This window comes from Arachis hypogaea, chromosome 3, assembly GCF_003086295.3.
Source record: "Arachis hypogaea cultivar Tifrunner chromosome 3, arahy.Tifrunner.gnm2.J5K5, whole genome shotgun sequence".
Lineage (NCBI taxonomy): Eukaryota > Viridiplantae > Streptophyta > Magnoliopsida > Fabales > Fabaceae > Arachis > Arachis hypogaea.
In genome coordinates this window covers 42,654,384-42,675,302 of record NC_092038.1, presented here as the reverse complement: position 1 = coordinate 42,675,302, position 20,919 = coordinate 42,654,384, and the positions used below count along the sequence as shown (strand labels likewise).

The 20,919-nt window shown below is 33.5% G+C and overlaps 2 protein-coding genes across 4 annotated transcripts in view; one reads left to right on the top strand and one right to left on the bottom strand.

The window, feature by feature from the left end:
- LOC112790395 (callose synthase 10) overlaps window positions 1–5,184 on the bottom strand; it is a 37,039-nt gene extending 31,855 nt beyond the window's left edge. The window contains exons 1-7 of the mRNA XM_025832776.3: window positions 4,585–5,184; window positions 3,060–3,157; window positions 2,759–2,922; window positions 1,585–1,708; window positions 1,161–1,271; window positions 849–974; window positions 135–224 (exon numbers count right to left, since the gene is read on the bottom strand). Coding sequence (XP_025688561.1) covers window positions 135–224; window positions 849–974; window positions 1,161–1,271; window positions 1,585–1,708; window positions 2,759–2,922; window positions 3,060–3,157; window positions 4,585–4,792 — 921 coding nt within the window. The 5' untranslated portion in view covers window positions 4,793–5,184. The remainder of the gene's footprint in view (window positions 1–134; window positions 225–848; window positions 975–1,160; window positions 1,272–1,584; window positions 1,709–2,758; window positions 2,923–3,059; window positions 3,158–4,584) is intronic.
- A 10,522-nt stretch (window positions 5,185–15,706) lies between these two features.
- On the top strand, window positions 15,707–20,489 carry LOC112790394 (uncharacterized). 3 transcript variants are annotated; one of them, XM_029297036.2, is made up of 9 exons: window positions 15,707–15,847; window positions 15,949–16,105; window positions 17,663–18,446; window positions 18,562–18,675; window positions 18,900–19,016; window positions 19,118–19,204; window positions 19,381–19,485; window positions 19,576–19,718; window positions 20,099–20,489. In XM_029297036.2, the coding sequence occupies exons 2-9, from the start codon at window positions 15,968–15,970 to the stop codon at window positions 20,360–20,362; spliced, it is 1,752 nt and encodes a 583-aa protein (XP_029152869.1). In that variant the 5' UTR covers window positions 15,707–15,847; window positions 15,949–15,967; the 3' UTR covers window positions 20,363–20,489. The 3 variants fall into 3 exon arrangements, with proteins under 3 accessions (XP_029152869.1, XP_025688558.1, XP_025688559.1); XM_025832773.3 differs by having other exon boundaries at window positions 18,559–18,675; XM_025832774.2 differs by lacking the exon at window positions 15,707–15,847 and having other exon boundaries at window positions 15,850–16,105; window positions 18,559–18,675.
- The last annotated feature ends 430 nt before the right edge of the window (window positions 20,490–20,919 follow it).

The window sequence follows — 20,919 nt, the reverse complement described above, 5'->3', positions numbered from 1 at the left end:
TGTGCATCTTGTTAGCAATTTCATGTAGAAGTACTAAACCAACATTGAAAAAAAGCTAAAAGTATGGTAGCTAATGTGCATCAAAATATTGTGATTACAGCTAAGAATGGTAAGCAGCTCAAGAGAGCACTTACTGGATCAGTTCCGGTAGGCATGCCAAGTCGACATTGTGCATTTGCTATCATTAACACAACATTTTCACGCTGGTTCCTTACATTGTCTTTCTGTGTATATGACAATTATCATCAGTAAATAAGAACATTTTTGGCCAAACAAAAATATCACACTCCAAGCTATTGCATAATTCAAAGTTAATCTTGTTCGGTCATCACTATAAGAAACTTGCAGCAAAATCCCATTTGCCAAGTCTAACATCTGTATATGACAACGTCAACTATACAACCAGCAGAAAGGATGCAAAGAGAAAATTAAATACCGGGATATCAGATAGAGATATCCCTCTATATAGAATAACGAACCCCATGATGGACCAGGTAAGTGCAAGACATCAAAACTTATCCCAAACAACCTGCTTATCTGAAAGCCTTCCTGTCTTCCATAAAAATACAACTTATGCTCCAACTGAATCACACCAACATTGGCTAAAAGTCCCTCTATTGTTACTTATTCTAGTAAATGTTTATTAACATAATGCTAATATTGGGAAAATTTTCTAATCAATATGTGTTACACTTTCATCATACGTGGTTAGAGAGAGAGAGAGAGAGAGAGAGAGAGAGAGAGAGAGAGAGAGAGAGACTCCAGATCAAACCTATATAATGTGTCAATTACAACATTACGAACCGTAATACACAGCAACAGAAGAGGAAATTGAATACATTACAAACCTGGAAACCAAAAACATACTCCAAAAGATCAAACATGTCTGCATCCCTCTGTCCAGATACTTTAAATCCAGAAGGAAGTCTAGGAAACTGCTCAGTATATCTAATTGAAGATATTGCACCTTTAACCTGATATTCAAAGCCAAACAAAACCTTTCCAGTTATTGAAAAACTATCAAGCACAGGCTACAAATTTGAGAAAAATATATTACAGAATCATGCAAACAATAAGATGCAGGACAGCCGAAAAAATTCACCATAAAGGATTCTACCATTAGCAATAGTACCATAAGCCTTATGAAGATTTCACCTTACCTCTGGGAAGATTCTGATAGGATTGGTTAATGACGGTGCTTCCAAAGGGACAATATTATATGGCGTCAGCTCTCCAGTTAACGTCGTACTCGAAGATTTTATTTTTCTCAACTAAAAAAACATTAAGGATTACAAAAGTTAAGCAGCATCTTTAAAAAAATTCTTATAAGACATTTGCAGAAATAGAATGCAAAGCAGCCAGATGAGAACTGGGACTCAAAAAATTTCCTTATCTCATCATTAACTGTTATCCCAAAAATAAAAGGAAAAGTAGTAGCATATAATTATGAAAGTGAAATACCACTAGCTTAATAATAAAAAATATAAGAAATTGGTAAAACAATTTGTTACAACAGAGAAATTATTATTTGGAAAAAAAAATTATCAAGTTAACATTCCTATTTTTTTAACACAAAAGCAGTACCTCCTCCTTAATGAGGCCTCCAACTCCACCGGGATCAGCATCGCCACTAAGTGATTCCATGACATCCACCAAGGCACGAAGTGTGGCAACAACCTTTTTCATTTCTGATGCCCTTAGCCTCAACCTAGAACAATAGAAAACAATTCACATGTGTAACCAGCAGATCACAGAGTTATCAAGATAAAGTGAACTTATCGTTTTAATAAAGAAAATGGGGCAAGTAATTGAGATGGCCATTTTGCGTGCTTTACAAATTCAGCATCTTTCTAGTCTCAGTAACAAGTATCGCATGGCCTCCATGCTATTCATAAAAGTCTTTTCTTGTTATTATGATTTGAGGAGAGAGAACAAGAGAGAGTGAAAGGAATGCAAGTATGTAACTGAATCTGTTATGGAGATTTAATTGAGAATATTACGTTGTGCTTTATATAAATAGAATTGTAGCATGTTGAGAAAGCTAGTCTAAGAGGGAATACTGTCTTTCTGTTTTATTAGTTATGACAGTTGTGAGGTAATTACAGCAGTCCTATCCTAGCTGGCTGGCCCAGTATTGTCTAAACTGTTCTGCTACTCTCATCGGCTCACTATATCACTTGCTAATCAAATTAGCCAAAAAACAAACAACAAACAAAAAGGAGAAAGGCTGTTCCAACATCAATTTCACTCACTCGGTTCACTCCCTTGTAAATCATGTGGAACATTAACATATTTAGGGAAATCAAATGGACAGCTTTGCAGCCATTTCAGTGGGTTCCACATTGTTTCTAGATGAAATCCTATCAGCTTGAGCAACAAATCAGGCAAGCGAGTGTTTCTAGACGTTAAATAGGCAACTGTAAAACGCTGTGGCTGATTCTTGGTGAATTAGTACACAGGATTCTTATCTAAGTATTCCTCGGATTAGGAATTAACTGCTCCATTATACCGTTTTGTACATAGCTAAAGATAAGTATTTCTAGAGAGTTTAGTTACACACAATGGTGATCAAAATTATAAATGATCCTTCACACCCTAGCCTCCTAGCACCCCATTCTGACACCAACCTTTAAGACACAGTTAAAATAACAATTTTTAGGCACAGAAAAAACAGTAATTTGTGTTCTCAGTGACAAAACAAGTAGTGGCCTAAACTACCACAAATCTGATTAGCAACAAAATTATATGTTAGGCATACTCATCCAGTGTAGAACTAAAAGTTCCCGATTCTTGTAATCTCTGCTCTTCCCGTTGGATGTCATCCACTCTATGTCGTTGCTTGTAGCGCTGATAGAACTCCCATAAGTTCTCAATGTCACGATTGCGGTCAATCCTGGCCCCATCCTTTTTAGCAAGTTTTTGCTAATAAATGTGGCAAATGAAAATTAAAAAATGAGCAGATAAGAACTACAAAATCACTTGAAAGGAACAAAAGAAAACAAGGAAAAAGAAACAAACAAAAGGTTTCCTGTTACACAACCATGATTTGCTACTAATACCTTAATAACAGACATTAAACCAGTCTTGAACTGAAGAACTCCCCTGCCATCACTGCTGGGATCAAGATTCTGAGCCATGGTATAAGCCTGCTCACACACTGAAGCCAAAAAAAAGAAGGGTGTCAGTTCTAGTAATTCTACCTTCAAAAGTAAATTTACTTTGTAATGTCCAACAAAAGTAATGTCCAAACATAATCATTTTCTTGAACTTACTTTTGACATACTCAAAACAAAAATAACTTGATTCTTTTAAAAGTAATTATTTCAACTTACCCTAAAACAAGATTTTACCATCTTTTCTACAAGGCACCATAACAAAATGAGCTCTAATCAACCAGACAATTTATATTTGTATCATATATGATATTAAACAATAAACACAATATACACGACACTAAGCAATAACCACTAGAAACAAAGCAATGATTAGCTAGTACGAGAATACAAAAAGCCACATAACTAACAAGTTCTTAATTCCAACACACTCTCCTTTTAACCTATCCACCTTGCACAATTCCCTTATTTGTCACTTCTTCTCCCTCAATGACCGTTATTGGAAGTTCCATTTTATTTGAAACTTCAGTGATAGCGAGGTCAATGAATTAGAGTCCCTCTGTCCTTTTGCTTAATCATGTTCACCTATCTAAGTGTCCCTTATACTAGGATATGGAATCTTGACTGCTCTGATTTTCTTTTCTTGTAAATCTTGTTTCTAGTCCAGTAGTCCTTGACTTCCTCTTCTAACCCAGATATGTCTTTCTTGGCTAAAACTTCTTCTGAAATCTGAACCACCCTCTATGTTCAAAGATTTTGTTTGATCAGTCCTCCTTGATAGTATTAGCATTAATAATATGCTCTAGAAGCAGAAGCCTTCATGAATTTGCATTGTCCCATGGTGAGATCTCTTTGGAGTAGGCCCTTTGACATCAATGGATAATCATGGATTTGCCTTATTGACTTGTGTCAACTTTCTACCCTAAATTCAAAGGTTTTGGAATGCACAAAGAAGCAAGGATTTTACAGCAGAACGCAGCTTTTGCAGCGCTTTGGTGTATTTGGTTGGAAGGAAAATCTGGGGTTCTTAACAAATCCTTTCAACTATTAATTACATTTTACATAGGATACCTTTTTCTTACCACCTTTTGGTGCTCAGCACATGATCCAATTAAGGTGTTCCTTTAACTAACATTCAAAGGGATTGCAATCGTCTTTACATGATCCTGACCGTTATTTATTATTCGTATATTTTTCATCTCCGTGAGGATGACTCGTCCTCTTCTACCAAGCTTCATCCTAAACTAGCATCAGTCTAAGCTTCATCCTAGCTTTTATCCATCAAACTAAGCTCAATTTCCAAAACAAAACGCATGGCAACACAAATTTCACAAGGCTTTCTTCACTCACTCATTCAACAAACCAATCTATCCAGATCTCATATACATTTCCGTAAACAACATCCACTGCACAATCAAACACTAGATAAAAATAAACAAACAAAGATAAAGCAAGCACCGTGTGCACTTACAGATCCTGGCGACGTTAGGATCCTCGGCTTGAATCTCATCGGCAGCTTGGAGGATAAGGTCAATGTTCGTGGTCTGAGCAAGCGACGGCGGAACCGCACCGGCGATGCCGCTAGCGGTTCTGCCGTGTCCAGGTCCAGCATTTCGCAGCTGCTCCCTGGTGAGCGTCGCTCGAACCAGCCTCTCCCAGTTCTCGCTAACCCTAGCCATGGTTGGCGGTTACGCCTTTTTCTTCGAGACTCTCCTTTTTCCACCGAGCTTAGTAAGGAACTCAGTTCTCACTCTGTAACTAACACGATTTGAAAGAGAAAGGGGGTTTAGATGAGAATAATGGAAATGGAAGAAAATGTTGGGGGTTTTGTTTATTGTTCTTGTGTAGCTTAACGAGTAAGGGTTGCGTTGTGTTTTGATTTTGCAAGAAAACGCGGATCAATGGAAAATGGGGCAAATGGCGACGTAATTGGACAATGAAAAAGAAAAGAAAAAAGTGTCGCTTTTTTTCTTCTGTTTGTTCTGTTTTGCTTTTTCAATGGGTTCTTCCTTTGCCTGAAGAAAAAAAAGTAATGCGTTTCAAATTTTTAATGGCTAAGTGTGTTTACTAGGAATGTAATCTGATCAATGGTGAAACTTTATCGTCGATGACATGTCAAAAACATGTTTGGACAAAGAAAAATGTCAAAGAATTTCAAATTAAAACCATTGCTATCATTATTCTAAGAAATACAAAAATATAAAAAAAAATATTATTAACGTAACTAATTTTGTATTTCATACAAAATTCTGTAAAAAAAAAAAAAAAATTAGAATCCGGTGCTAATAACCATTATATTATTCTTATCAATAGTATTATAGTATCAAAATACTAATGTAGTACGTTTTAGTGTCAATATATATATATATATATAATAATATTTTAAAAAGGTATATTTATTTTTAGAATTATACAAAAAATTATATTTAATGACTAAAATTCTATAAATAATCAATTATTTTAATAAATTTAATTTATATGTTTTCTTATTGTGTATCAACCTTAATTAATATGATTTGCAAATAACATATAGAATAATGCTCTATCATAAAATTAATTACTAAATCAAATCCAACCAAGTTGCTATAACCTAATCGACATCAACGTGCAACTAAATACCCCACTATATGTAATTACCTTTTGACGACTTCTTTCTTTGTGAACTTTATTTTTTTGTTTAAATTTCTCTGCATTCTTCTTCTCACCTCCAATACTACTACTTCTTCCTCCTTTTTCTTAATTTTTTTTTCATTATTGTCATTGTTACTATCACCTCCTCCTCTTTCTTTTTTAATTTGAATTTCTTTGATCTCTTTCTTTCTTTTCCTCCTCCTCATCCATCATCATTATTATCGTCATCATTATTGTTATTATTGTCTTCTTTTTATATATATAACAGTATAAATTTGGAATGCACTGAAATTCCTTAATAATAATGACACACAAACAAACTTAATTTAAAACAAGTTCAAACCAGAATGCACCGAAATTAAATTTAGAATGCAGCAAAATTAAATTCAAAATTAAATTCAAAATGCACCAAAATTACCAAATGATAACTCAAAACTCTTCTTTTTCCTCCTCCTTCTTCGTTATCATCTTCTTCTTCTTCTTCTTCTTCTCCTCCTCCTCTTTTTTTCTCATCTTTGTTGTCGTCATCACTACCACCACCTCCATCTTCTCCTCTTCCTCTTTATTTTTTCATTTAATTTCTTCAATTTTTCTCATTCCTTTTTTCCCTCGTACTTCTCCATCATCATTATCGTTATTGTCATTATCATTGTCTTCTTTTTATACGTATAATAGTTTAAATTCAAAATGCACCGAAATTTCTTAATGATGACGACACACAAACAAATTCAATTTAAAACAAGTTAAGACCATGATACACCGAAATTAAATCCAGAATGCATCAAACTCAAAACTCCTCCTCCTACTACTTCTTCATCATTAGCATCACGTTCTTTTTTTTGTCTTGTTCGTCATCTTTTTATTTTACCTTCTCGTTGTTCTTCTAGTTTTACTCTATTAACAAGAGTAAAAGCAGAAAAATTAAACAAAAACAAAAAGAAGAAACGCATAATAATACAAATTCACTGAAAAGAGGAGGAGGAAAAAAAAAAGAACAACGGAACAATAAAAGAACGACGATATAAGAAGAAGGAACACGAAAAAAGGAGGAGAAGGAAAGAAACACGAAAACGTTCACGTAGTTGGAGCGTGTATCCACGCTCTCACTAATAAAATTGATTTTTATCGAATTTAGTTAAATTTAGTTAGCAAAAAGACTTGAATGTGCAATATCACTCTAACATATATACATTTCATTGTTTGATTTAATTAATCAAATATTTATTAAAAAATAAAATCTATAAATAATATCATTATATATTATATTATAATAGATAGTATTTTGATGCAAAAAAATGCTAGCTTGGAGCATTCTGGTGATATATGGAGACTTCTGTCTTTCTCAAAATATTTTAAAAAGGTATTTTTTTAGAGTTATACAAAAATTAATATTTAATAACTATTTACATTTCATTATTTAAATTAATTAGTCAAATATTCATAAAGAAATAAAACTTACAAATAATATCTTTATATTATTATATTATATTATTTTATTTTATAGCATTAATATTTTGATTCAAAAATATTGACATGATACATCTCATGTGAGTATGTATGTTTTTTTCTTCTCATAATATTTTAGTCAAATATCTTTTTTAAAATTATATAAAAATTGACATTTAATAACTAAAAGTCTATAAATTATCAATTATTCTAATAAATATAATTTATATTTTTGTATTATGTATCAACCTTAATTAATAAGATTTACAAATGATATATATATTATTTAAATAAATTAGTCAAATATTCATTAAAAATTAAAACCTATGAATAATAATATGCACGTCAAATACATGAATAATAATTATGTTGATTTTCATCATTGATATATAGCAAATAGCTAAAACTAGTTAAATATCTATTAAACTTCAGTTATTATTTGAAACTATATTTTAAAAAATTATGAAAATATTTACAATTATAAAAATATGTATAGTTACTTTCTAAGTAATTAATTACATGCTGTAGTGTGAATCGTCAAGTTTTATACATTTAATAATTGATAGAAATAATAAACATTTATTAATTTTTTGTGCATCATGTTTTAGCAAAAATAGACCATTAATATTTTTCGTGAATCAAGTTTTGGACATTTAATAGTAGGAATAACAGATATCTAATAAAAATTATAGCAATAATATTTTAGAAAAGTATTATTGTGCCTAATCCTATGCACAATTCCTATTGTTATTTTCTGCAAGTTTATTGTATGAATACATAACTGTTTTAATTAATTACGTAAAATTAATGATAAAAAAAATTATTGTAGAAGTAACAAATAAATGTATGCCTAGCAAGTTGAATTGTTTAGTTATATATATATACTTATATTTTAGACTCGATTAATTTATTTAGTATTTCAAATCATTGGAGGAGTAAAAAATGATGCAGTTTTTTATATTTTCTTTTTTCTTTGGCACTAATTTTTATTTATATATAAATTCTTCGCAACAATAATTACAATTATTATAAAATTGAGTTTATAAATTATAATTAATTTATCAAAATATTAAACAAAAAAGATTGTAAGATATTATTGGACTCAGCAAAAAGTATTTTTTTTTCTTTTAACAAAAAGATTGCTTTCTATTTCTAAAATCAATTATTAAAAGAATAAATTATAAATTTGCAATATTTTAATAAAAAGAAATTCATATATATTATGAATACGTATGTGTATAATTGTTAATGATTAAAATGATCTATTTGTATTATACAACTTAAAATTTTGAAAGAGATTATTAGCAACATATTACTAAATAGTGTTGATAAAAAAAAATTTAATAACTTGGGATGATTTGATGTGAGTATTTGAATTGGGTTTTTACTATTTGAATTAATTAATAATTTTATCTACAAAAAGAATATATTAAAAAATTTAATCGAGATACTATATGAAATTGAACCATGGGAATTGAGATTTTGAATAATAAATAGTATTGGAAGAAAAATTTGATGATATTTTAGAATTGTTCCTCATATTCATTTAAGTGAATAATAATACATGGTTTGTCTTATTTAATGTACAGTATTCTCATTTTAGTCATTTCATCCATAATTACACCATTGCATTGTAACATGTTAATTTTTATTAATCATATATGAATATATAATAGAAAAAATTGTTAAGAATTTTAAAAAATAAAAATTTATTAAATATTAAAATATTAGATTTAAAATTAGGGATTGTGTAACTATTTGGGAATTAAGATTGATATCACTCCAACCAGAATCAATCAAATTAGTAATAGAAAAGAAAATCTGACTAATTTTTTAAAAAATAAAAAAAAATTAAGGTGTAAATTCAGTATCATAGGTAATTGGCGTGTTTTTTTTATATAAATTTAAAATTTTTTATTTTATTTTAAATAATAAATTAGACTCTCATATTTAAAAAATTAAAATATCATATTTATATAGTTTACAACTCGAAAGGACTGATTTGCAGTGAAATAATCTTTTTTCACTTTCTAAAATGCAAATCTAACTTTTAGATTGATATTTAAAAAAAAGTTAAAAATAATAAATCTAACTTGACATAACAAAATAAAAATAAAAAACTACAAATTTAACCCTCAAATCCACAACATTCACACAAAAATATACACTAACTCTTTAGATATTGGGTAAAGCATAAATAGGTTCCTAAACTTTTAATTCGTGGACATTTAACTCCCTCAAGATTGGAAAATATAAACGATCCCTGACTTCTCAAAACGCCGTATAAACTGGTCCTTCCGTTCAATCTGCTTCGCAACACGTTACAGATTCAGATTACCTGGCGCTTATGTGGCGTAGCAATGGGTACGTGTCTCTAAGATGGTGTGAACGGGGCTGACGTGGTCCACTGGAAAAAGTTATGGGACATTGTGGTCCTTGTGCACTAAGACGACATCATTTCGAAAAATATTTTGTAATGGTTCTTATGAGATATGCCAATTTTGCCCATACCAGTCACAGAAAATTATAAGAAGCTCCGGCACTTACGTTTTTCCTCCAAAGAATACAACGCTTTGTCTCCATATTATCATCGTTGTTGTTCCGTGAAGTAGTTCCATTGAAGCTTTGTGGGTAGGGGTGGCAAACAGACCTAAATTCGCCGAGCGGGCCCGTATAACCTGCCAAAAAAGACGGGCTGGGCTGAAAAATTGGGACCGCCAAAGAGCGAAATCCCATATAACCCGCACCGCTTAAACTGCGGGCTTTGGCAGGGCAAGGGCGGGCTTCCCCGCTGGGCTTAGTTATTTTTATAAGGGGGTATTTTTGTAATTTTTTTTGCTAAAATTCGACTTCCCCCAACCCAACTTACAAGAGTATGAAGATGAAAATTGAGTGTTTTGGATTATTTATGTTGTTTTGGAGACAATATTTATAATTATGTTTTGGATTATGTTTATTTTACTTTGGAGAAAATATTTATAATTATGTTTTGGATGAAAATTTGGTTTATAATTATGTTTATTATATATTCTTAATTACAAAGACTTTAATGTTTGTGAATGTAAAAAATATAATTTTTTATGCCTTTAGAAATTATAAATTTATTAATACGGTTGTGAAATTATATATATTATTTAGTAGTTAATAGTAAAAAAAATGAAGAACTTTGGCGGGTTTAGCCCGTAATTAGGCGTGGCGGGGTGGGGCGAGCTTCCCCGCTTGCCACCCCTATTTGTGGGTCTACATGTGTCTGTTGTGGAGAGTGGTAAGTACATTGTTGTTCAAATTTGTTCTCCTTATGCCCTTTATTTGTTATCAATGTCGTAAGATGAGACTGATAGGGACTGTAAGTGAGTGTAATAGGTGATTAGTTGTGGGGTTAGTCATTTGTCAGGCATTGTTTAGTGAGGTTTTGGAGATTTTGATAATAAGGTTGGTTTTGCATTGTGTTGTGGATTGAAAAATTTAATAGATGGTTGATGTATTTGGTATTCCCGTGTTTCATCATGGGGCTACTTTTCAAGGGCACCTACCGATGAGCTAGTCTATCTGCATGGTCAAGTTGAGAGGTTTCTTCCGATGGACTTGGATTCTGTCAATTTCGAAGATCTAGTCACGATGTTCAAAGGACTGGGATATCAATCGTATAAGGAGGCTTACTAGTATGATCCAAAAAGCAAAGATATGGAGTCAGGGTTGCATGTGCTGAGGGTTGATGCATGGATCAACCAAACGCGACATGCTAAGTTGATAAACAAAGACACTGATGAGTTTTACATTTTTTACCATTTTGTTGACCAACCTGAGATCGCAGATGATGATTGTGAGAAAAATGATGAGATTGAGAAAGAAGTCAATCCAAATGACTTGGAAAAATTGAATGACTCATCCACTGATGATGATAGCGATGACAGTGAGAAAGATGAGCTATATAAACCACCATCTGCTGGTTATAAAAGTGGGAGTGAGAGTGGTGAAGATGACGAGGGCAGAAGGGTTAGAGCTGCCAAAGGAAAGAGAAAACAAGTGTCTCTATCGTCGAAGAAAGGGGCTGACTCCAAGGAGAAGCAAAAAAAAAAGCAACATATGAGTTTAAAAAGCTGAGATTTAAAGCAAGAAGGGTAGGCTCATTTGGAGAAGGTTCCTCAAGGTCTAATGGGCCTGCTAAACAACACATCACAAGTAGGCCAGGAGGACAGCCCAATAGATCTAAGCCTGCTAGGAAGCCCAGCATGAGGCCAACCATTGCAGAGTATATCAGTGATATAAACACAGAAGATGAGAACATTATGTTCGAGTATGAATCTGAGGAGCTGCACACCCCTGTCTCATCGGAGGATGAAGGAAACAAACCACACTAACTTGAGTTTGATTAATAGTATGACTTTGGAGAAGGTAGATTTGAGCAGTCACAAGATTTGCTACAATAGAAAAATTCAAGGAGGTTGTGAAGAATTCATTTATTGCTGAGGGGAGAAAGTTGGTCTGGATTGAAAATAACAAAGAAAGGGTTAGAGTTGGCTGCAAGGGTGAGGAATGTCCTCTGATTGCCCATCTCTCATACAATAAACAGCTGGAGTGTTTCCAAGTGAAAACATATAGGAGTGAACATACGTGTGCAAGAGATCTTGAAAACAACGCAGCTAACGAACACTGGATCAGCAAAAAAGTGGAGAAAAGGATGACCACTCATCCCCACATGAATACACATGAGGCTATTGATTTCTTAAGAGAAGAGTTTGATCTAGTTCTACACCCTAAAATGGTTTACAGAGCTGTGAGGGAAGTAAAAGATATGATCATGGGCAATGAGATAGAACAGTATGGGAAGATGAGAGACTATCTAATGGAGATACATTGAAGAAATCTAAGGTCTACTACCGTGCTAGACATTATTCTCCAGTCACAAGCACCCCCAACATTCGACAAAATGTATATATGTTCGATGCCTGCAATATGGGATTTAAGAGTGGATGAAGGCCTTTGATTCATTTGGATGGAGCATTTTTCAAGACCTATCATGGGGGCCAATTACTGTCTGCTGTGGCACAGGACGCTAATAACCAGTTTTATGTGATTGCCTATACTGTGGCAAGATCTGAATCAAAGGACTCATGGAAGTGGTTTCTGATACTACTACGAGAGGACATTGGAGATGTGCAACAACATGGTTAGAATTTTATGTCCGACCAACAAAAGGTTAGTACGTGATTTTCTCTATTTAATTTAAATACTTAAATTATAATTTGATGAAAACCTTTCTCGAATCAATCTGTGTTAGGGTCTGATGCCTGCATTGAAAGAGATAATGTCGAATGCACATGTGCGAAATTGTGTCATGCACATGTGGAAGAATTTCATTAACCGTTTCAAGGACTTATACATTAAAAAGATTGTATGGGACTGTGCAAAATGTACGACTGTGCCTGAGTTTAAGGCAACAATGAAGAGGTTGAAGGAAGTTAATCAGGATGCCTGGTAATACCTGATGAAATTTGACCCTGTAACATGGGTAAGGACCTACTTCAGTCATGGTCCAAAAGTGGATAACCTGACTAACAATATGTGCAAGTCTTTCAATTCCAAGATTTTCAAGTATAGGTACAAGCCTATACTCACAATGTGCGAGAAAGTGCACTGCTACCTAATGAGGCGTATGGTTCAGCACAAGAGACTAGTAGACAGCCATCACGAAAAGCTTGCACCGGTTCAAGAGAAAAGGTTGAAGTGGCTTGTCAAGCCAAGTAACAAATGGACTGTAGAGTGGATTGTTGATAACGAGCGCAAGCAATTTGAGGTCATATACAAGGGATTTAAGTTGGATGTGGACCTGATCAAGCATACATGCACATATAATAGATGGCAACTAACTGGTCAATGTAGACTTATGTTTACTTCAGTGAAAATTGCATTTCTCTACTTGTTTTTTGTTGTCTTTGCCTGCTTGCTGGTATTATAATTACTATAAATTGTATTTGTCTAATTGTTATCCTTACTTACATTGCTGTTACCAATATGTTGGATTTTTTGGAAAAGGAATGTCATGCACTTATGCGGTTGCAGCAATCAGAAAAAGACATGATAACATGGAAGATTATGTGGATCCATGGTTATTTATGGAATCTCTGAAGAAGACTTACGAGCACTTCATCTAGCCTGTTACCACTGAAGAGTTCTGGACACGGACTGATCAGACTAGGCCTGCTGCACCTGTCATTAAGAGGCCAATCGATCGTCCAAAGGTCCATAATAGGCAGAAAGACCCAACAAAAACTGTTATTGAAAGTAAAAAATTGAAGAGGAGTTTCTATGTGACCTGCAGCAAGTCTAGTCAGACAGGGCACAACTATAAGACTTGCAAGGGTGCGCCATCAAACCCAAATTGAAAATCTACGACTAGGAAACCAAAGAAGATGACCGATGACAACCTTTCACTTATGGTTCTACCACTGTCATAATTAACACCTGAGGCAGAGGTACTTGGCTGGACGAAAAGGTCTTTATGTCCTCCCGATAAAATGTTGAAGGATTTAGTTGTCCATTTTAAAAGTGTTAAAGGACATATTTGTATTTTTTTAATTTGCTTGACAACTTTACTGTCTTTCTTCATTTATGACATGAACATAACATGGTGTTTCAAGGCGAAGAGCAAAATTCAGCTATTCCAATCAACCAGAACCATTCTGCAGCTCCCACAACTCTAAATGTGGTCCAACAACAAGCTGCTCTAGAAGCTACATCTGTGCCTGTTTCTGCAGTTCCTGCAAGGCAAGGTCAGGTTCCATTCAAACCTCTAGCCAGAGTTACAACAATGCCATCCAACAGAACCTTGAAACCAAAACAACCAATTAGAAAGAAGGATGTTGACAAACAACATGTTCAAGAATCGCAGCAGCCAAGTGCAGAAGCAAGTGAAGGACCATCTGATGAGACTTTGGCTGCAGCAAGCGCTGGAACTAAAAGTATGTTTCGGTTCATCCCCACCCCACGAATGAACAATTCCAATAAATGTTGCTATTTTAGGAAGTCAGTCGTAGCTGATGTAAAAATTTGACAAACTTATTTTCATGTATTATGCATTCTAGTATTTTTTTGGCAAAATTATGATACTCAAGTTGTGACCTGTTATGAGATTGCTTATCACATTTTGTTAGAATTGTAATCCTTTAAACTTATCTTATAGTTCAATGTTTAATGATCTAAATTATTTAATGAATTTTATATACATGGACCATCATCATGATATTATATATAGTCATTTAAACACATGATATTACATCAACAACATATTATTGTTCATCAAAGGATAAACATAAACTACATTATGTCAGTTGTTCCTCACAACAGCGATGCTCAACATCTAATAACACCTAATAACAATAACAGTAGCACAAATTACTACCAAATATACAACAATAACCCACAGATTATATTTTTTTCCCTCTCTAGACAAGCAAGCTTTTTCTCCAACTTAACCAGCCTCTGTTCTACTTTATTCTTCCATAAGTACTGCTCCAGGTCGTCAACTTTGTTTTCAGTAATTGACTTCTCTGTACCCCTAATTTTTGCAACATAATCATAAAGTTAGATAAAAAATTTGCAGTGGAATGGATTTTTCAACTGCAACATCAACAAAAAAAAAAATCAAAATTCAGCTAAACACATGAACCAACTTCAAACTTCACGGAATCATGTTACCTTGAAGAAGGGGCACCCAAGAAAAACCGGTTGGGGTTAGTTGGCGTCCTGGACTTGTACAGTACAGCATACACGCCACACTTGCACATCGAAGTAATGTCGTCCTTCTCGTCTCCAACCTCAACGCAACGAATGTGAGACAGTAATCGGACTCGTTGGGTGCTCGAATAACCTCTTTCACTGGCCATAGACCCCCTAGACGCAATAAACCAATAACTATACAAGTGCGATGGTGTCTGAGACCAATTTAGAAAATTAGGGTACCTCCCCAAATGTCATCGTTTTCGGAGCAGAGTAGAAAGACCTTCTTGTCTTCCAAATGAATGTCAACATCTCATCCTATCCCGTAATGGATACATCACTCTATTACCGCCACATGGATGCCACATCAGCCTTGTCCATTTGACATTAGAGAGCAGATTGAACGGAAGGACCAATTTGTACGGCGTTTTGAGAGGTCATGGATCGTTTTGTATTTTTCAGTTTTAAGGAAGTTAAATGTCTACAAATTAAAAACTCATAGACTTATTTATCCTTTACCCTTAGATATTTAAAAATAGAAAAAAAGACAAATTAATCTCTATTTTTTTAATTGACAGACGTTTAAATTTATGAGAATTTAAAAATATATTTAAATCTTTAACCTTTTCAAAATTTAGACATAATAATCTTTAATCTAATTTATTCTATTTTAAAAACTCTCTTCCATATACCTCGGTATCAACTAAATCAATAAAACAAAAGTCACTTTTGATTTTTCGAGTTTAAGGATTTATTTGTCATTTTCTCTTAAAACCACCACCAAAATCTGTACTTGGAAAATGTGAAATGATCCATTCCCTCGAAAAGTTGCACTCCATCAAACGTCAAAGATAGTGATTATGACTAAAACCGTACAGCGCAAGCAAGCTTCCCAAAACGGCAAAACCTTCTTAACCCACCACAGTCCCTCATTTCTGGTAACGTTTCTTTCTCTTTTCACTTTCATCTCTTTGTGTTTTGAAAAGCAGTGATTTTTATTTTGTTTTGTTTGATTTTACTTTTTATTTTGCATCCTCAGCTGAGAAGAAAGGAAGAAGATGCGTCCCGAGGCACTAGTGTGTGAAGAATGCGCCTGCAGGTGTGTTTTGTTGCACGGAAACGAGAAGAAAAAATCGTCACTTTTTCCTCCTTCTTTCTTCAAGATCATGTTTGACTCGAACTTTTCCACTATTATGGTATGATTCTTTCATCTTCCCCGCTAAAATGTTGTTATTATTGCACATTCTGCACGCTGTTCCTTCAAAATTGAAACTTTCTTGAATCTTGAGTGTTACTTATTTGTTTCACTGTTAATCCCTTTCCATGTTCAAAAATCAAATGTATAGTATATTTAGCTCAGTTTGTGCATGGCTTTTTTTGAGTGTGATTATTTGGTTAAGATTGGACGCTATGTGAAAATAATCATGTTTATGCGAAGGAATAGTCATCTTTTATCAACCTCTATGTTTTGAGTTCAAATCCCAATCCCTAACCTAGCTTTGGTTTGTGACTTTATTTTCTGTTTTTGTTGTCCGGGTTTTCTGTTTTCTAGATTTTGCAAAGGAAAAAGAGAAAACAGTGAACACAAATCCTGTAATTATGTTTTCTCCTTTTATTTTCTCCTTTTTCTTTATAAATTTCTAATATAATAAGGCCTTAATTTAGCCCTTCATAATATAGTGCTTGCAAATAAGAAATCCAAATCAACTATCATATATAAATACATATATTATTTATATCATTTTCAATTTATATTTTGTATTTTAATATTTATTTTATACGATTGCCTAATTTGGTGGCCAGTTATTGTGTATAGGTAGCATGGCTGTGCCCACAAATAAGAAATACATATTCAAACAATTGATCACAATTTCGAAGTTTTTCCTCTTGATATTATTCAATTGCTTTATTAGTTCTCGAATTTGAAGCCTTTTTATTAGACAGACCCATTCATTGTTATAATTTTTAATATTTATTATTTTAACAATAATTTCTTTACATGTTTTAAAACTTATGTATTCCCATATTTTTATGTATAAATTGATAAAATAAATAAATAAATAACTAATGTTTGGATATGAGAAAATATAGCTTCAACAGCACCACTCTTTTTTTTTGGCTCCACAAAATTGCTCTTCAAGCTTCACCACTGCTTGTCCAAACCAGTGACCGATGCTACCCTTATAGTGTTATATTACAAGTGTGATTGTAAGTCCCATTGTTTGGATTAAGTGAAAGGATTTATATTTCGGAAAATCATGAATCCATTAAGTTAAGGTTTTGGGTCAAGAGACGGTGACAAATAGATTTGGTATTCATCAAGTTGATTTTGATATAATAATTTCTTTTAATGTCTACATGTTTTGCTAAATACATTGCTACCAAAATGCAAAGTTATCTCTTCCCGTCACTGCTTGGACAAATTGCAAGAAACTTGAAACATAGTTCTACTTAATGAGGTTCTTAGGTACAACCTATAACAAATTAACAATACATGTTGCATTTCTATTTGAGTGTTTATACTATCTCTTTCTATATCTGCCAAAAAAAAGGGCCAGTTCTATATATGTAACTTTTCTCCATGATTGGTATGCATTTGTTCATATTTTCTGTGTTGTAGCTCCTCGTTGACCTTTTGTTCCATCATTCATTTTCTTACTGCATTTATTTTCCTTTCTTTGCTTGGATTTTTATTTATTTTAATCACTGGCTCTGATCTTGTGTATTGTTGGATCATCTTTTTCAAACTGCAGTATCTTCCTGACAAGTTTAAACCTGCTGTAGCTGCCTCCGTTAATAAGAAAATCATTCTTGATGACAAAAGTGGGGAGAGATGGAAAGTAACTTTATCCGAAGCCGGTAGTCACTTGGCTTTCAAGGAAGGATGGAATAAGTTTTCGTCGGACCATGGACTTGAACGTGGAGATATTCTGGTATTCCATCATGTTACTGATGTGCACTTTTATGTTACAATCTATGATAAATATGCTTGTGAAAAGCTTTGTTGTTCGAATACGAGAAATAAGACAAAACGTAGAAGGGACAGTAGTGTCTCTCCAGTTAGAGATGTCATGTTGGCTACACCAGATCAAAATGCGTCGGTTGTTTCTGAGCCAGATGCTAAAAAGACAAATAGTCAGAACAAAGTGGTTGGTGTAGGAGGAACACCAAATAATGTAGAGAATATTTCAAAACATGATAAGAGCAATGGAAGTGTCAAATCTACGAGAATGACAGAAAACTATGACAACACTGCGAAAATTACAGCCAGAGAATCAAGAGTTTCTCCTGTCAACTACAAATTGTGCATGAATCCAGTCGATGCAATTCTATGCGACAACTCTCCTTCATTTGAAGAGAGATTCAGAGGAGCTGCTGCATTTTTGTCAGAAGCTGAACTATCTGGAAAAAGGGATTCTATTAGAAATACTGACAGAAGCACATACGACAATACTTCTACTTGCAAACTTGGAGAAAGAAAAGAGAAGAATGTTTTGAAAAGGGAAGTTAGAGAGTTCCAATATACTGAGGACTTAGGTACCTTATGAAACATATAGTAGCTTCCATTTACTTTCTAAAGACTTTAAATTTGTTAAGGGATCAAGTAAAGAGCTTTTTCCGATTTTTCATTACATTGGCTTATTTTCAGAAGGTGATAATAAGGTGGCAATGTCCAAGAAAGAACATGGCTTTCATATTGATGGATGTCTCAACACCAAACCAATGTTTAATGCCACACCGAATATCTCAGATGCTACTCGACTCAGTATGTCATCTATGAAGCAATCAATTAATGATTTAGCTTCCTTTTTATTTCTAGAAGCTTTGAATTTATTAAGGGATCAAGTGAAGAATAAACAATAGTTTTTTTTTTTCTTTTTTCCCCTTCCCATATATATGTTGGGATTCTAAGATTATTCCTTGCATTATGTGTAATGCTAACTTACATTTAGCTTTTTATGATTTTCAACTACATTGGCTTATTTTCAGAAAGTGATCCTATGGCAACGTCCAAGGGAAAACATGGATTGCAAATTGATGGATGCCCCAATACCAAAAATATTGTCAATAATGGCATACCAAGGGTCTCAAGTGCTATTCAAAACGGTTCGTCGTCTCGGTTTTCTTTTCTATTTCTTAATTTGTTTTTCTCGTTGGAGTCCTTTGATGTACCTGAAGCATTAAATCAATTTATATGACGAGTACAGGCAAAATCTTAAAAAAGATTAAGAGCGAGCAGGCAGACAGGAATCCCAGTGAGGAGTGCACTTTTAAGGACAAAGTGTGTGCAAAAGGTGTTTTCTTTTTGTCACTTCTGTTTGAAATTCGTTACTCACTCTTGATAGTGCTTGCAGCATGCTTTGGCATATGCTGCAATATACATGAACATATTCTCAATTGGTATCTGTTTTCCTAAAGAAGTTGCTTGATTTAGGCTAAAGCAATCAATGACTCATTATTCTAATTACAGGTGAAATGCCCAAAAGGATTAAAAAAGAGCCGCGTATGGATATGACTTACAACGTGTCCAGATTCAAGGATGAATTCGAAGCCAGAGGTATTGAAGTTCCCAAAGGTATCTAAGCCCTTTTTTTGAATCTTCTGTTTTTAAGTCCTTTTACTCACTTTAAATCTCAGTATTGGCAACTGCTTTTTGTGATTATAGGCTTGCCAAAGGTTATCAAGAAAGAGTTTGAGAAGAGTTCACACAAGACTGAACAAAATGATGATAACGATGATGACAGTGATAACATTCAATTGGCAGAAGTTGTGCGCTGCGTGGTGCCCGATCATAATGATAAATTTCTTGTATGATGTTAACAAACCCTTTTTAGCTCTATATTCTATAGTCTATATAAACCATATGAGTTTCCCTGCTTGGAGGAATGCCAAAGTTTGCTACTTTGTTTTAGCTGGTAACTTTCTACATAGAACACTTCTTAAAATCTTCAGAAGGTGACGTGTCATCCTATAATTAGAGGTAGAGAGAACCTTAGAAAACTTTAGAGGATACTGTTAAAATATAACAGTTATAATTTTGGATAGGACATGGTAGAATTGTTTGATCCATGTTGTTGACCCTATCTGAATTATTGTCTTCAAATGTCAACACTAAGTCCGTCTAAATTTTATGTCACAACAACATTTTTTGTATGTTTTTAATCATTTGAACATTACTTTCGATGCAGGAATTGCCTACAAACTTGCATCAGTGCCGGAACTACAAAAATAACAGGATGGTGGTGATCCTGCGAGATCCGCAGAGGAGACTATGGCCGGTTCTTTACCATGATCTTCATGATAAAAAAATGCATGGTACAAAAGCCTTTTATCTGATAAAAGGGTGGTCACAATTTTACAGAGCCAATAATGTTCAACCAGGAGATTTGTGTACTTTTGAACTTAAGGAGGAGGCTAAACACATCTTCAATGTAGATATAAACCACAATTAATGATGGTAGAAAAATATTACATATATTTTGGTTATATGTCTTATGCTGTGATGGCTTTGTATTAATGAACTTTCTTCACTTGTGTTTTTCTACTGGAGATGCAATTGCAAAGTTGTTTTAGCTTGAAGTTTAGAACTATTTTTTTACCCTTCAATATACTGAATTAATTTACTTTCTTGTATTATTAGGTAGTATATATGTGAAGCTTAGCTTATCTGAGCCATGCACCTCAACCACTCATCCAATAGTGGAGAAAGGAAAATGAGTAAATTCGTTGTACCATAAATAAAGAAAATATATAAAACAACTCTTTGGTGAATATCCCAATATTTAGGTGAAAAGTAAAAGTTAATTACTCACTAGAAGATGTTTTTATGTAAATAATAGTTAAAGCTAAAATGTGAATATGTGTAATATTAAACAATTTTATAAAGGCTCATTTTTTTTGTTAGGGAAACTTTGTGTTTTGCATGATTATGGGTTCTTGGGGTGCCACACTAATGTGTTACTCAGTTTCAATGTGAAGAACTTGGATCATGCAAGTTTTTTGTATGGAA